This window comes from Canis lupus, chromosome 4 (genome assembly GCF_011100685.1).
Source record: "Canis lupus familiaris isolate Mischka breed German Shepherd chromosome 4, alternate assembly UU_Cfam_GSD_1.0, whole genome shotgun sequence".
Taxonomy (NCBI): Eukaryota; Metazoa; Chordata; class Mammalia; order Carnivora; family Canidae; genus Canis; species Canis lupus.
In genome coordinates, this window is record NC_049225.1 from 85,802,085 (window position 1) to 85,818,417 (window position 16,333).

General features: G+C 37.6%; 1 protein-coding gene across 8 annotated transcripts in view; it reads left to right on the top strand.

Moving 5' to 3' along the window:
• CDH18 (cadherin 18) overlaps positions 1 to 16,333 on the top strand; it is a 1,025,306-nt gene that overhangs the window by 709,459 nt on the left and 299,514 nt on the right. For all 8 annotated transcript variants that reach the window (XM_038535420.1, XM_038535419.1, XM_038535425.1 and 5 more), the window contains one exon: positions 4,126 to 4,608. In XM_038535420.1, the coding sequence (XP_038391348.1) occupies positions 4,381 to 4,608 (228 nt within the window). In that variant the 5' untranslated portion in view covers positions 4,126 to 4,380. The remainder of the gene's footprint in view (positions 1 to 4,125; positions 4,609 to 16,333) is intronic.

A 16,333-nucleotide genomic window follows, 5' to 3' on the forward strand; every position in this document is an offset into this window, starting at 1 on the left:
CCATGTCCCTTGATTCATAGTGCGCTGTTACTGACTCCACTCTGGAAGCAATGCTGGTTCACTTAAATTAAGTATCTAAGCAGAGGAGTGAGGTCTACATTATTCATTATTGCACGCAGTGCATTCTTTGGAAATTCCTCCTTTTTTTTTTTTTCTTTTTTCTTTTTTTTTGGAATGAGGGTAATGCTTTGTATCAGAGACAGTTCTTGTTTTCCAAATAACAGATATCAACTTTGACTCTGGAAGGCAGCAAATAAATCCATTGGAAAAACATTGGGCAGCCATGAAATCTGATGAGGGCTGGAGAAAAGGTTTGAGACACAGGAACCAGAAGAAGTTAGATCTTTTTTTTTTTTTTTTTTTTTTTTAAGAAGTTAGATCCTAAGAAACGATGCCACATAGTCCCCACTCAAACAGTGTAGCTAGAATGACCCTCTAGTCATTCAGTTGCCACTGCCCCCCCCCACAAGGCTGCAGGGCTCGTATGCACCCCATGGGGACCTTGAGAGCCTCCCACCGCTGGGAAAAAGTTCTCATTTCTCCCTTCATCATCCGTTTCAGCCTGTTGTGATGTGCATATGGAATCAAGGTGCTTATGACACTGGTATAAATTCTAACTAAAAGGTTGTAAAGAAGAAAGTGTCAGATTCCTAAGGGTTCAGAGGTGACAGGGTCTGTTTATCAGAGTTCATGTATCGGCCTGTTCCAGGAAAGCAGGGAAGGTATTTGAGTGCTGCTTGATCGGAGAATGGCAGGTGTCCGCAACGTATTTCTACTGTGCTCGTCTCAGTGCTTTATTATACTTTGTGTTTCAGTTCTTTCTAACCTTACGCAGGGATGGATTTCTGGAAGCAGGGCAGATTTTTATATTTGGAGTTCTCTCTCCTCATAGTAGATGAAGTTACTTACAAAAGCACAGTAGTAATGTTTGCGTGTGTTCTTTCATTCCACAGAGCCTTATTCATCACTTTATAATGATCATAATAGAGGTTCTAAACATATGTATGCAGATTCCACTGCATTTATATATTTTTTGGAATGCCAGACAAGATCAAGGATTATAAAGAACATGCTCATTCTACATATCTGTGATGCGTTACAAAACCAGTTTCTTCACCTTCACTCATGAATTATGCTTTGTTAAACAACTTCGCATAAAGGGCAAAGATGTTAATTTCATTTAAAAATCACACCAAATGGTGTGAAAGTATTACGATAGCACCTTCTATATATTCATCCACTTGACTTCTGAGAAGAAAGACTGAAGTTTTGTTTTTGAAATCTGTGACTTGAAAATTAAGTCTTTTGATACATAAATGTATATATATGTATATAAAATTACCCAGATAATTTATTAGACTCAAAAGAATATTAAAATCAATTATTCAGGCCACAAACTTCGGTAAATGAGAATGTTGAGACTTAAAGAAATTAGATGATTCATATGTTTGTACTGTAAGTACATTGTTGGAAAAAAGAAAAAAAGGAAAGAAACCTGATTTTTTCTGACTTTCTTTCCAGTGCTCTCATCATTGTGGAGCTAGAATGGTATCTTTGAAGAAATATGTTAAATTGACTTCTTTCCCTTAGTCAAATGCATTTCAGTTTCCTCATGATTTGATAGTTCATTTCTTTTTTAGGGCTAAATAATATTCCTATTGTCTGGATGAACCACAATTTATTTATTCATTCACCTGCTGAATGATATCTTGGTTGCTTCCAATTTTTGGCAATTATGAACAAAGTTGCCATAAATATTTGCTTGCAGGCTTTTGTGCGGACATAAGTTTTCAACTCTTTTGGGTAAATATCAAAAAGCACAAATGCTGGTTATATAGTAAGCCTATGTTTAGTTTTGTAAGAAACCGTCAAATTGACTTCCGAAGTGTTGCCAATTGCATTCCCACCACTCACGGATGAGAGTTCATGTTGCTCTCCATCCTAATAAATATTTGATATTGTCACTGTTCCATATTTTTACCATTCTAATAAGTATGTAATAGTCTCTTACTGTTTTTTTTTATTTTCTTTTTTCTTTTTTCTTTTTATTTTATTATTTTCTTTTAGTCTCTTATTGTTTTAATTTGCATTTGCTGATGGCATATGATGTAGAGTATCTTTTCATATTATAATTTGCTCTATATCTTCTATGGTGAGATGTCTGTTAAGGTTTTTGGCCCATTCAAAAAAGTAAAAATAAATTCCAAAAAATTAAAAAGTATGTTAGAGTTTTTGAGTCATTTCAACTTCAATCAGTGAAAAATATATCTTTGCTTCCATAAAATATTGCAAACTTCAGGTTATAGTTACCAGATAATTAAAATAAAATCCTGGTCCTAACCCAATACAATTCTTGCATAACTAGAAAATAAGCATTACCATTAACCCTAATTTATGGGGAGAGACATTGATAGAAAAAAGCAGCATATTTTCAGTCTCATGTGAGATTTTTTTTAATACCTACTTGATACAAATATTTTCTTCTCAATTGTGTGAAAGAATTGTGCTATGGCTACTAATTTATATTCAGTTTTTTAAATCCTTATATTGTCATGTCATCTACCTTATAATTCATTCAGATCTGTATTTTGGTTTGTGGTGGTGTGCGGGGATGAGTTTTATGAAATGAGAAAGTGATTCATCTAATAGTTTTACTAGATAGAGCAGTCATAATCTTAAATCCATTTTTTTTCTAAATACATATTAAAACACACATATAAAACCAAGCAAAACTTGCTTCCTGTTTTTATAAGCTAATAATTTCAAGGTCAACTTTTTTTTGTTTTCTCTTCTCCTGTCTCTTCTTTTCCAGAAATATTTCTTTTTTTTTTTTTTTAAGGATTTTATTTATTTATTCATAAGAGGCACAGAGAGAGAGAGGCAGAGACACAGGCAGAGGGAGAGGTAGGCTCCCTGCAGGGAACCCGATGCGGGACTGGATCCCGGAACCTGGGATCACACCTTGAGCCAAAAGCAGATGCTCAGCACTGAGCCACCCAGGCGTCCCCGAGGAATGTTTCTTAAGTTTTGCTTTATTGACCAATTGTACTAAAATCTAAGACCAAGTCCTCAATATTTATTATTTGAAAATCAAAGCGTTGCCTTCCTGTTCTCTTTGCCACCATTCTTTTGTTCCTGTTACCTTTTTTTATATAGCTGCTAGAATTATATGGAATGTCATTCCATGCTTAAAATCCGTTTTGCCTATATATTAAGACCACACCCTGGGATATTATCTGTAGGCCGCTCAGAATCTCTACAAGCTGTAATTCAGCCAGTTGATCCCCTTTCACTCATATTCAGTTGCGCCAATCTGGTCTCCATGTATGGAGTTACTTTAAATCACATTCATTTTTTTTTCAGGCATCTTCTTTTCTGCCGTGTTTTGCTTTCTTCTACTCTACTTACTAAGCAATCCAAGTACCTACTTCATTGATCTATGACAGTTTTTCAACCCTAAAATATTTTGAGCATTTTTTGAAATGCAATGAGTCACATGTAGTGTGTAATCCATGTATAGTGTGTGTTGTGAATTTCTACCACATTGAACAAAAGTAAAATAGGCACAAAAGCAAACCAAATTCATACTTAGTCTGGAGTACCTAATCACATATTGTTAAGATATCATATTAGACATGTGCAGATACTCATGGTCAGTTTCTGAGCATTTCTGCACTCCCTGGGGTTGCATTTCTGTTGTTTCAAAGGATTTTATACATACACACATCTATAAAAATACAAATACGCATATACACATATATATGCACAAATATCCAAATGCATAACTTGTTTTAAAATACAAAAAAAATAAAAAATAAAAATAAAATACAAATATATGTATATAAGCATATATATTATTTGTGTGTGTGTGTATATATATATGTATATATATATTTGTTTTTAAATATTGGGAATGGTACAGAGAGAGAAGTCCTTGTAAGAATGTCACAGCATGCAGGCTTATGGATGACCATGTATATGCATATTTGTCTGTATTTCCAAAATAATTTGTGTATATTCTTTACCTATCAGCATCATACTACACCATAGTATAATTTGCATTCACAGCAAATATGTCAAGCTACCATGTTTTGTAATCTATATCATCTTCTCTCTTTCCATTAGGCAGAAAATGGTTGTCCGTGTTCACTTACTGTGAAGATTTGGAATCAGACAACTACAGCTTTGATTCTCCAAGTGTTTCAGGATGTAAATGTAGCCTGACCTTTCCCTGATGGGCAGTTAAATCATGGACACGCTAAACAATTTACTTTGGACTGTCCTTTCAAAAGATGCTCTGGCTTCTCTCTTGAATGCGCACTAAGCATTTATAACTGACAAGGAAAGAAAGGAGACTGTGAACTGGAAAGCTATCTTACAATGAAAATTACGAGCACATCTTGCATCTGTCCAGTCCTCGTGTGTCTCTGTTTTGTGCAGAGGTGTTATGGAACTGCTCACCACAGCTCCATCAAGGTGACCAGAAACCAGACCAAACACATCGAAGGTGAAACCGAAGTCCACCATCGTCCCAAAAGGGGATGGGTTTGGAATCAGTTCTTTGTTTTAGAAGAACATATGGGACCAGATCCTCAGTACGTTGGAAAAGTAAGTTTTTGTTTTTTGTTTTTTCCTATTCTAAGAAATTATGGAGTAAGATGAGAATGGAGTTGGCTTGGTTTTGAAAAGACATGGAAAGTAGAGTGGAAATGCTATAAGATACTATTACTTATAATAAATGGTTTAAAACAATGACTGCAAAGTAATGTACTTTACCAGTCACGTCACCTCTCCCTAAACATTAGTCCATCCATGCTGGGCTGAATGTTCTTCACCAGTATATTACTCTTTACATTCTTTTGTATAAAATGGAAATATTTAATTAAACCACAATTGAGTACTTTACTTTATAACCACGAAGGTATTTTGGAATTCACAAAGTCATTTATTGGTGCAACAATATTCACATTTTTTAAATCGATTGCTAATGCACGTGAAGCAGAAAGAGCACACTTTTTTTTATGACATCTAATTTATTTTTTGCAAACTGATACAGAAATTGTATTTGAATTTCAGTCATCTTTTAAAAGCACATGGATATTATTTTTCAATTCCCCAAATTAATTTCCATTAAAAGTGCTGATATATTTTAAATACACATTCAGCGTACACAGGATGTACCGGTTTTGATAATGTTCTGAAAGAATGAAGTTGATAAAATAATCAGTAACTTCAGACCAGCCTCCCTTTCTCTCGAAAATACAAGACAGTTTAATGGCTTATCAAGCCCTTTAGGATATTGTGTGCTCAGTAAGAGTGGCCAGCTTAGCCATGTATCATGTAGGCTCCAGGGTAGAGAGTAGAGTGGGAGGTGGAGAGACCTGATGAATTACCAGCCGTTGGAAGCAGCCACTTCGGTTTGTTCAGTACCTCTGGGAGAAACAGTAAGCACAGCAGGAGAATCTCCATGACTGCAGGCTCAGTGAATTCCATCTCCCTGCTTGACTATTTATTTTCACTTTAGCACTGTTAGGAGAAAAAAAAAAAAAAAAAAAGAAGAAGTACTCCGTCCAAGCCACGGTGCTTCCCTAATGTGTAGGCAGTACAGGATCACAAGCCATCTGCTTTAGCCCTCATCCAACAGGGACTGGGTTGCAGCTGTATTTTCCAGAGCCAGCAGGAGCTGCAGAGTCAGAATGTGGTACATAAAAAGAGATCTGAGTCAATTTTCTCATTTTCTTATATGCATGTTAAAATGAGACAAAACAACTCATCTTCATCATTTCCTTTTTGTTTTTTTTTTTTCCTACAAAGTAGCCCAGAAAGCAAATGGAGACAAACGTGCTAAAATAAAAAATATATACTGAATCACTTAAAAATTATATTTGTTACGAATGTCAAAGTACTTTTCTGTCGTCATTTCTCTTCCTTGAAAAGGAGAAACATAAGAAAAAGAAAATCCCCCCTTGAAGTGCATACTAAGAGAAAAACATATTTAATGATTATAAATATTCTGTTATGTATATTTCTTGTCCTTTCGATCTAACTGAAAAACAAAACAAAGCCCCCCAAAATTTGCTGGAAAGGGACAGATCAGAGAACCTTTGATTTCATCTGGCGTCACCTCGTGTAGTGGAGGATGAAGCCGTAATAGGTCAATTTCAAACATTCCTTCTGGGTTGGGTGCCAGTGAACACATGGGGAGAGCTTGTTACCCGTCGGGCGGTGGTGGAGGTCTGTGAAGCCGGTCACGTTTGTGGAGGTTCTGTGGAAATTTGTACCTGTTCTGGTCTTTACAGTATCAGTGAACAAATACGAAGGGTCACACCCAAGGATGTGGTTCTCTTATGGCCTATCTGACCTGATCCACTCACTTAGTCTTTCTGCTCTAATCTTCCTGAATGAGAAATTCTAACTGAATTGTATTTTCTACAACTCATTTTTTAAAGACTACAAAGCTCAATCCATATGTGCTTAAAATAATTTTCTTTGTCTCATTATTTTAATTTGTTCAAGAAGCAGATTTGTATTTCACATTTATAAACACATTAATAAGGAAACAGCTACGTATTTCTACTTACAAATAAAAAAATAGAATCATCACGATTACCACGAGCATGAAAACTTCTCCAAAGAACTGAAAATTATCACCTTAGACCTTCTCTGCCACAGAAATGACAGCAGTTTTGTCAGTAGAAATAATTAGTAGTCACGCAATGCAGTTTTTGTATTAAAATAGTATTTATAAATGCGTTATGTAGCTTCACTTTAAATTATCCTTGAGCTCTTGTTTATAGCTTTGTGTATTTGGAGTTATATTTCACATTATAGAACAACTTTAATTGGGCTTTTGATTAGGGCTCAAGTCCCTGTTTTGATGCATACCAATTTTTCATAAATCTCTTATATTTTTTTTAGTGTTTTTGTAGTCAATGGTTAGATTTTTATGGAGGCATTTATTTTGCTGCCAGCAGTCAATGTATATAGTTCACTACTAAGACATTTATATGTGGCTAAGACCATGATCATAGAGCTATTTTTAATGGTAAATAGTACAACTGTACATATACATGCATTATATATATAATATACCATTGTGCATACATATAATTACACATACATGCATATGTGTGTATGTAACTGATAATCCATATTTTTTCTGATGGTAATGGCCATGGGATATCAAATACCAAAACTAGCATGAATATATCTCATGTATCTGATCTCATGGAATTATTAAAGACCTTTTTATATATTTCATTGACTTAAATAATTTTTTAAAGATTTATTTATTTGTTCATGAGACAGAGAGAATGAGAGGCAGAGAGACCCAGGCCGAGGGAGAAGCAGTCTCCATGCAGGGAGCCCGATGCGGGACTCGATCCCGGGACCCCGGGATCATACCCTGGGCCAAAGGCAGGTGCTAAACCGCTGAGCCACCCAGGATCCCAATCCCATTTATTTTATACATCCCCTCACCTACCCCTCTTCTGGCAACTACCAGTTTGTTTTCTGCATTTAAGAGTCACTTCATTCGTTGATCTCTTTTTTTCTTCGTAAACTTGTTTTGCTTTTTAAATTCCACATATGAGTGAAATCACATAGTATCCATTTTTCTCTGTTTTACTTATTTCACTTAGCATTACACCTTCTAGGTTCACCCCTGTTATTGCACATGGCAATGTCTCATTCCTTTTTATTACTAATACTCCTTCATATATATACTGTATCCTCTTTATCCATTTATCCATCAATGGACACTTAAATTGCTTCCATATCCATGCTATTGTCAATAATGCTGAATCAACATAGGGGTGTGTATATCTCTTTGAATTAATGTTTTTTTTTTTTCTTTGGGTAAATAACCCAGTAGTGTAATTACTGTATCATATGGTGATTCTATTATTATTTTTTTAAGGAAACGCCATAATCTTTCCACAGTGACTGCACCAATTTACATTCCCACCAGCAATTCAGGAGGGTTTCTTTTTCTTCAAATCCTTGCCAACAGTTGCTATTACTTTTCTTTTTGATCCCAGCCACTCTGACAGAGGTAAGGCGATATTTCATTTCACCCGTCAGAATGACTAGAATCAGAAAGACAAGAAAAGTCCTACCATTCTTTTACTAAACCATATATATATTTTAAAGATTTTATTTATTGGAGAAAAAGAGAGGATGGGTTGAGGGAGTGGGTACGGACAGAGAGAGAGAGGGAGAAGCAGATTCCCTGCCAAGCAGAGCCTGACGCGGGCTCCATCCCAGAATCCCCAGATCATGACCTGAACCGAAGGCAGATGCTCACCCGACTAAGCCACCCAGGCGCCCCTTGACTAGACCATATTTGTATTTGACTTAGAATCTTCTGAAATTTGAGGTTCTTGGTGGTCAGAATTAGTGGCAGTAGATAGAAATGCATTCTTCAGGCCTTAACATCTGTAGTTTATCACATATATTAGAAAATACTACTTATTAAATAAAAAATTGGTCTGAAAGTGGAAATGCTTATGTTAGAGACCAGCAATTAGAACTCAGAATGCATTTGAATTTCTTTGTTTTAGCCATTTTCTATTGGCTCTTTTATGCCTTTGTCTCATAATTCCCAGTAGATTATATCCTAGATGTGTAGGTTGTAATTGCAGAGTGTATTGACTCTAACTAGTTTATGTTAGAAATATTTAAACATATGTAATTACTAGAATGTATCTAAAAATATACATTGCAAATAGTGTCTTTTAACGCACAACAGCTGGCAATAGGCTTCATAGATTTCAAGTGGTAACTGCTTATGATTAGCTATATGTTATGCTTCACAAATACATGTTATTTTCATTTGAATAACATAGATGATTACTTCTTTAACTAGTGAAGCATTCTTATATAAAAAATAAAGGAAATTCTGTTTTACCAGGAGATCTGTAAGTGGATATTTTTTACATTGTGTGATTTGATGATTAAGGGGAATGGAATAAAAGTCATAAACAAGAGGTAAGAAACTAAAAAGTGTGTTTCCACTTAGCAGTGATCTTGGGGTCCTGGGATTGAGCCCCATGTTGGGCTACTTGCTCAGCGGGGAGCCTGCTTCTCTCTCTCCCCACTGCCCTTGCTCTCTCTCTATATATATCACCTTCTTTCTGTCTCTCTATCAAATAAGTAAAAGTAAAAATAAAAATGAATTCAAAAATAAAGTATATCAATTAAAAATAAATGGAACACAGTCATATTTCAGAAAGAAGTTCATTGAACCCAAAATCAGATTCACATTAGAACTGCCATGGATGGTTGGCCATTTTTACTTGGGTCCTGTTTTCAATTAAAATAATAAAATCTGTTTATAATTGTATTGATATAAAGACTACTATAATGCAGCCTGAATAATGTTTATTTCATATTTTATTCTGATTTGGAAGTGCATTAAAACATTTTCTGGGGATCCCTGGGTGGCACAGCGGCTTGGTGCCTGCCTTTGGCCCAGGGCGTGATCCTGGAGACCCAGGATGGAGTCCCATGTCGGGCTCCCAGTGCATGGGCCTGCTTCTCCCTCTGCCTATGTCTCTGCCTCTCTCTCTCTCTCTCTCTGTGTGCTATCATAAATAAATTAAAAAAAAAATTTTTCTGGACCCCTTAAGTATCATGAACCCTACTGATTTTTCCAACTGTAACTAAAAGACAATTTAGCCCTAGAAAAAATTATTTCTGGACATTACCAAAGCTTCCAGGGATGAAAGTCACTGCTGGGTTAGCGCCACCGAGACACACACACACACACACACACACACACACACACAGGTGGATATGTGTAGATAGGAATATAAAGTTCACAGTGTAATAAATATAAATGTCATGGCGGCCATGGCATATGTATCATGACCTTTAAAAAATTGTCAGTGTAAAAAAAAAAATTGTCAGTGTAGCATTAAGAAATGCATGAACTAGGGGGGATCCCTGGGTGGATCAGCAGTTTAGTTCCTGCCTTCAGCCCAGGGCCTTATCCTGGAGACCCGGGATCAAGTCCCACATCAGGCTTCCTGTGTGGAGCCTGCTTCTCCCTCTGCCTGTGTCTCTGTATCTCTCATGAATAAATAAATAAAATCTTAAGAAAAAGAAATCCATGAATTAACTTAAACATTTTAAAGTTACATTTAAATAATATCACATATTCTCTAAAAATGTAATTACCTTAATCAAATTTGATTTTTTAAAAAAAGGAGATTCTAAATTTCTACAATTAAATAAAATATATGCCAAATCAAAATCCTCTTTTCTGCATCCAATGTCTTGTAGGACTGGATCAAAATAGTTAAATTTCCATGACGATTATTAGAAAAGTTCCATAAGCGTATAGAACTATATGTCATGATTAATTTCACACGACATCATGTCATCACAATGCCACCTCTATAAAGTTCAAATGTCATGTTTTGGTACACGAAGTTTTCTATTTCAAGGAAGTTGTGATAAAAATGTTCATAAAATTATCATTTTGACAATATTAGATGACAATTGGGACCTTTCCTTGCTGCACACTTAATTGTTAATTCAGAGCTGATAATGACATTAAAGATATCGTATATTCTTTTCTGAAAAGCTTGGCCCTTCCTTATCCTTTCTACATGATTTATTCTCTCTTTAACCTCAAAATCATTTATTTAATTTGAAACTATAGCACTTCGTATCAAAAGAGATGTGAATGTTCTCTTTTAAAGAAAGAAAAAATATATAGAATAGTGGCAGTAATAGTGATGATGAGAGGAGAATTTCATGCACTGTATAGAAACTGATCCTCATTAGGGAATCAGATATCTTACAGTTCTTTCGTTGGCACTGCCATAACTAATCCCCTGAATAAGAAGAGGTCACTTAACTGCTTTGAGCAGAGAGTAGAACTCTGAGGAATGAACAGTCAGGCTGATATCTAAAAATGAATAGGATCTAATCATAATCAGTCCAAATTGGTGGTGTGCTCACGACTACTGGGAATGGAGGCGTGTCCATTGTGAAGGAATGATGCAGGTAGAGATTCTGGCAAGAAAAGGACTCTTTGGATTTGAGGTTCAAAGAAAGACCCGGGTGCCTATAATTCATATTTAGAGAGATAGGAAGACAATTGTTGACTTTTCAGAAGAAAATTACATGGCATCATTTTATTTATTATCAGGCAACCACTTTGTTCTATGAACACCTGAAATGCAGGGAAGAAGTTTAGGAAAATCCAAAGCAGTTGAATTTCGGTAAAGGAGTTAATATAGAAACAGAGAGTAATAGAGTGTAGTTTGGGGACTTTTCCCGTAATGATTCCAGAGATGATGTATTCATGGACTGTATCATGGGCTGTGGACTCAGGACAAGACTGAGACATGGATATGAGTAACAGTGGTGGAAATCACATTGAAGAGGTAGCCTTGATTCTTCTCCTATATCATCATTCAACCTTGGCAAACCCAAACTTTCAAATGGAGTTGTAGTGTGCACATTCCTAAGGCAGGTAAAGGGAATGATTGCAGGGATCCTAGTCACTTCAAAAGTTAGTGCTTCCACATGAGTTCAGTGGTTTTAAAAAATGATAGTATGTCATACACTGTGCTAGATGTGGAGGTTACACCTAATGAAATACAGTCCCAGTAACTAATGAAATTAATGAAGAGGAAGCAAATTCAAGAACAGGTGATTGCATCCTCTTGCTTAACGGCATAGTAACAGTGCTAAGCACAGGGGATGGTGGTACCAGAAGAGATGTGACATATTTGACATTGATTCTCAGGAGAGAAAGGGCTTGAACTAATATTTTGCTATTAATAGAAATTGAGCATCCTGGTTCAGAGCTACAGTGGAGTTTTGGGAACAACCTATCAAAAGTAGGGAAGTAACATTCGGAAATGGATAAGAACTATAGTGGGGGCACTGACTGCAGTTTGAGTAACAGGGAGTGAGGCTAAAGCTAGAGAGGATGATGGGTCACAAAGCCCTGACCTGGCAGGAGTTGCAAAGGAGGCTTTCCAGAAGTGTATGGGAACGAATGAATTGAAGGATTTTTCAAGTGGGAAGTGATATGAGATATTTAGAACAGGTTAGGAGGCAGAGAAGATACTTTACCAATGGACGAATCTAAACTTTAATTTGGTAACCACAGAATTTCAGAAGAAGAAATAAACCAAACATTTATTTTTATTTTTATTTTTTTAAAGATTTTATTTATTTATTCATGAAAGACCCAGAGGAGAGAGAGAAGCAGACACACAAGCAGAGGGAGAGCAAACATTTTTTTTAATTTATGTATTCATTTATTTATTCATTTATTTATTTATTTTAGGACGTAGAATTGACAGACATTGTCTTGGCTAAGAGTGAGAAACAGGATGTAAAACCTTTTGAAGATAGTTGGCAAGCGTCTTGCATCCAGGGGCTACCGAGTGAAGGAGGAGGGATCATGTCTGATAGTGAGGGTGCTGGTGTGAGGTTTGAACTGGCCGTGTCCAGGGTGCTTTGTGGGCACACTGGTGGGCAGGTGCAGAGATGTGCCTTCGGGGGATGTGAGCCGCGTGTAGAAATGGGATTAGGTGGTGATTAAAGCCATGCATGGAAATTTAGGAATAATTATCTGGACTGTGGGCATGGAATTCCCGGGAACATGAAATTTTAAAAGGAAAGAAAAAACTGGGTCTCTTTAAAGAGTTTGGCAACGATATTCTACCGAGAAAGGAGAAACAGCAGAGCGGAAGTGGAATCCTAGTAGGTAAGGAAGGAGAAAGTCTCAAGGAGGAGGAAGTGGCCAATGAGCTCTGATGCTTGAGTGAGGATAAAATACCCCTGTGTTGTGTACTTAGAGGTATGTTCAAGGGTAGGTGTCCTGTGAAATGTTCTTACCACCACCACTGCCACCACCACCACTACGAACGAGGCTGGGAGCAAACTTTTCCAGGTGACACATCTATGGCATAGATTGCAGTGCTGGGCTCACAGCTGTATACACAGCCCCAGACTCATCAGGTTGTAGGCTTTAAATATGGACATTGTTTTGTATGTCAGCTACACCTCAAGGAAGTGATTAAAATAACAACAACAAGAGGTAACCATAGGGGTGCCTGGGTGGCTCAGTCGGTTAAGCATCTGACTCTTGATTTCCACCGGGTTCAGATCATGATCTTAGGGTTATGACCTCAGGGTCTCGGATGAGCCCCAAATCGAGCCCTGTGCTCAGCGGTTGAGTGTGCTCCAGGATTGTCTCCCCCTCTACCCTACCCCTGCTTGCTCTCTCTCAAATGCATAAATAAATCTTAAAAAAAAAAAGATAACCAGGGATCTCTGGGTGGCGCAGCGGTTCAGCGCCTGCCTTTGGCCCAGGGCGTGATACTGGAGACCCGGGATCGAATCCCACGTCAGGCTCCCGGTGCATGGAGCCTGCTTCTCCCTCTGCCTGTGTCTCTGCCCCTCTCTCTCTCTCTCTCTGTGACTATCATAAATAAAAAAAAATAACCATAAAATATGTTTTAAATTGAGAAAAAAAAATGATTGTTTTTTTTTTCCTTCTTTTTTAACCTATATGGTTATTTTTTCCTGAACAGCTTTAGTTGTGTCTAGGGGGCTGACACACAAGGAAGAGCGTTGAGTAGTCATAGAAGAAAAAGGTTATAATTTAGTGTGAATCTATGGATTATTTACTGACTTTATTTGTAGCACCTATTCCTGTCCTTCCGCCCTTTTATCCGTGGCCTCTAGCCATCAATTGTCTACAGCTGTACAAATTTACCTATTTTTATGTATATATATAGGCCTGCCACTAATCCTGAACTCTTCTCACCTGCTTTCCTGATTGATACCATGTCTTTTGGTTAGGAATTTCCTGCTGGTTGTTGAAGGAAACCCTGTGAAATTAGTTTAACAATGGGAAATACTTTACCAGTTTGCATATCTGAACAGGCTTCAGGCAAGAGCAGAATCAGAAATACAAAAGATGTGATTCTGATTCTAACCAATTCCCCGGAGCTGCAAACTCATAAAGTATGTGAAGCCCAAGACCCAAGATTTGCAGGCAACCGTTCAGTTCCTTTGCTCTGTTATAAAAAGGATGTCTTTGCTTGCAGCTAGATATAGAGGGATTCTAAGTGCCCAAATATTTCTCGATTCCACATGTTAGGGTCTGTCTTTTAAAACCTTCCATTTCTAGAAACAAGTTTCTCTTTCGGTCAGAGTTCTTTGATTGAAAACAATCTACGCTGGTTAACAGACAAGCAAGCACGACGTAAAATATACAGATATAAAATAAAATGGATTCATTTTATGGAAAAGGTAGACATCATTTCTTTGAGCTTTGTCGGACTGTTATTGTTCAAGCACCACACCAGACTAATGACTGATGACTGTCAGCCTCTGCCAAATAACTTAAGTCTGAATTTCTGATTTAACCATTCAAAGGATTGAATTATGTGTTCAGACAAATGCTGTCCCACAGAACTTTCTGCAGTTGGATCATGTTTTTTTTTTTTTTTTGTTTGTTTGTTTGTTTATCTGTGCCATCTGCTGTGGAAGCTGCTAGCCATACGTGGCTATCAGACGTTTCAAATGTGTCTGGTGCAGGGATGATCCCTGGATGGCTCCATTGGTCAAGCATCTGACTCTTGATTTTGGCTCAGGTCATGACCTCTGGGTCCTGGGATCCAGCCCATTGTGGGGCTCTGTGTTTGGCAGCACGTCTGCTTCAGGATTCAGGATTCTCTCTCTCTCTCTCTCTCTGTCTTTGCCCCTCCTCCTGCTTATATGTGCAAGTGTTCTCTTCTCTCTCTCTCTCTCTCTCTCTGTCTTTCAAATACAGAAATAAATCTTTAAGAAAAATAAATGTGGCTAGTGCAATTAAGAGACTGAACGTTTATATTTTACTAATTTACACATAAACAGTCACTTGTAGCTATCGGCTACCATATTGAATAATATGGGTTTAGACTGATCAGAAAGGAAACCCAGCCTCACTTGCAAATAATATCCAGAAGTATGAGTCTGTGAAAGTCACGTAAAACTAGGCATAGAGAATGAAATTAAACCCTCTGGGATCTAATAGCCTGACTCTAATTGTAAAAAAGTTATGAAGACCAGGAAAGTCAAACCTGATTATCTTTCCCTTGGTTTCAAGTAGGAAGTGTTGCCAATGTCCCATTTACTTGTACGAATGGGGGAGTCGGTGGGTGCTCACACTCAGAGGCATGATTTAGTAAATCACCCTCTAGACGCCAACAGAATCTTACTCTGAGTAATTTAAAGATAAAAGGGACTTTCCAGATGGATAGATCACAAGAATTGGCACAAAGGCGGGTGCGTCAGCGTTGAAGCAGGAGCCCGAGGAGGCTCAGTGGTTGTAAATGCGAGCCAAGCGGATACCCAGCAACAGCTAAGTCAGAACATCATACTTCTGCCCCAAGATTTGGATTGCTCGTGTCCCTGAGTTCTTGATAACACGATCACCAATAACATCCGACCTGCCCCGTGGTCTTCTTGTCCCTTGGTGAAGTTTCAGAGGTCCGGTAAGAGCTTAGGTGAGCGTAGCGTGAGTCGTGTGCCCGGAATCTGGCTGCCCCAGGAGGAGAGACATGGTCTGGCTTCTGCAGTCTCTATAATTGAAACAAGAATCTGCTTATACCAAAAGTCTCACAATGGGGTGTCGATTCTTCAAAAATAAGAAAGGGGCTCGTGAAACACACACTTGCATACTCACACACATGCACACATGCCCGGCATCTAATCCAATACAGTTCCCTGCTATACAGGAAAGTTTAATAGATTTGACTTTTGTTTTACTTCACTATTTTTATTTATTTATTTATTTTAATTTATTTTTTATTGGTGTTCAATTCGCCAACATATAGCATAACACCCAGTGCTCATTCCGTCAAGTGCCCCCCTCAGTGCCTGTCCCCATTCACCCCCACCCCCCACCCTCCTCCCCTTCCACCACCCCTAGTTCGTTTCCCAGAGTTAGCAGTCTTTACGTTCTGTCTCCCTTTCTGAAATTTCCACACATTTCTTCTCCCTTCCCTTACATTCCCTTTCACAATTATTTATATTCCCCAAATGAATGAGAACATATAATGTTTGTCCTTCTCCGATTGACTTACTTCATTCAGCAACATACCCTCCAGTTCCATCCACGTCGAAGCAAATGGTGGGTATTCGTCGTGTCTAATGGCTGAGGAATATTCCATCGTATACATAAACCACATCTTCTTTATCCATTCATCTTTTGTTGGACACCGAGGCTCCTTCCACAGTTTGGCTATTGTGGACATTGCTGCTAGAAACATCGGGGTGCAGGCTTATTATTTTATGCATGATGTCTCCAAGATAA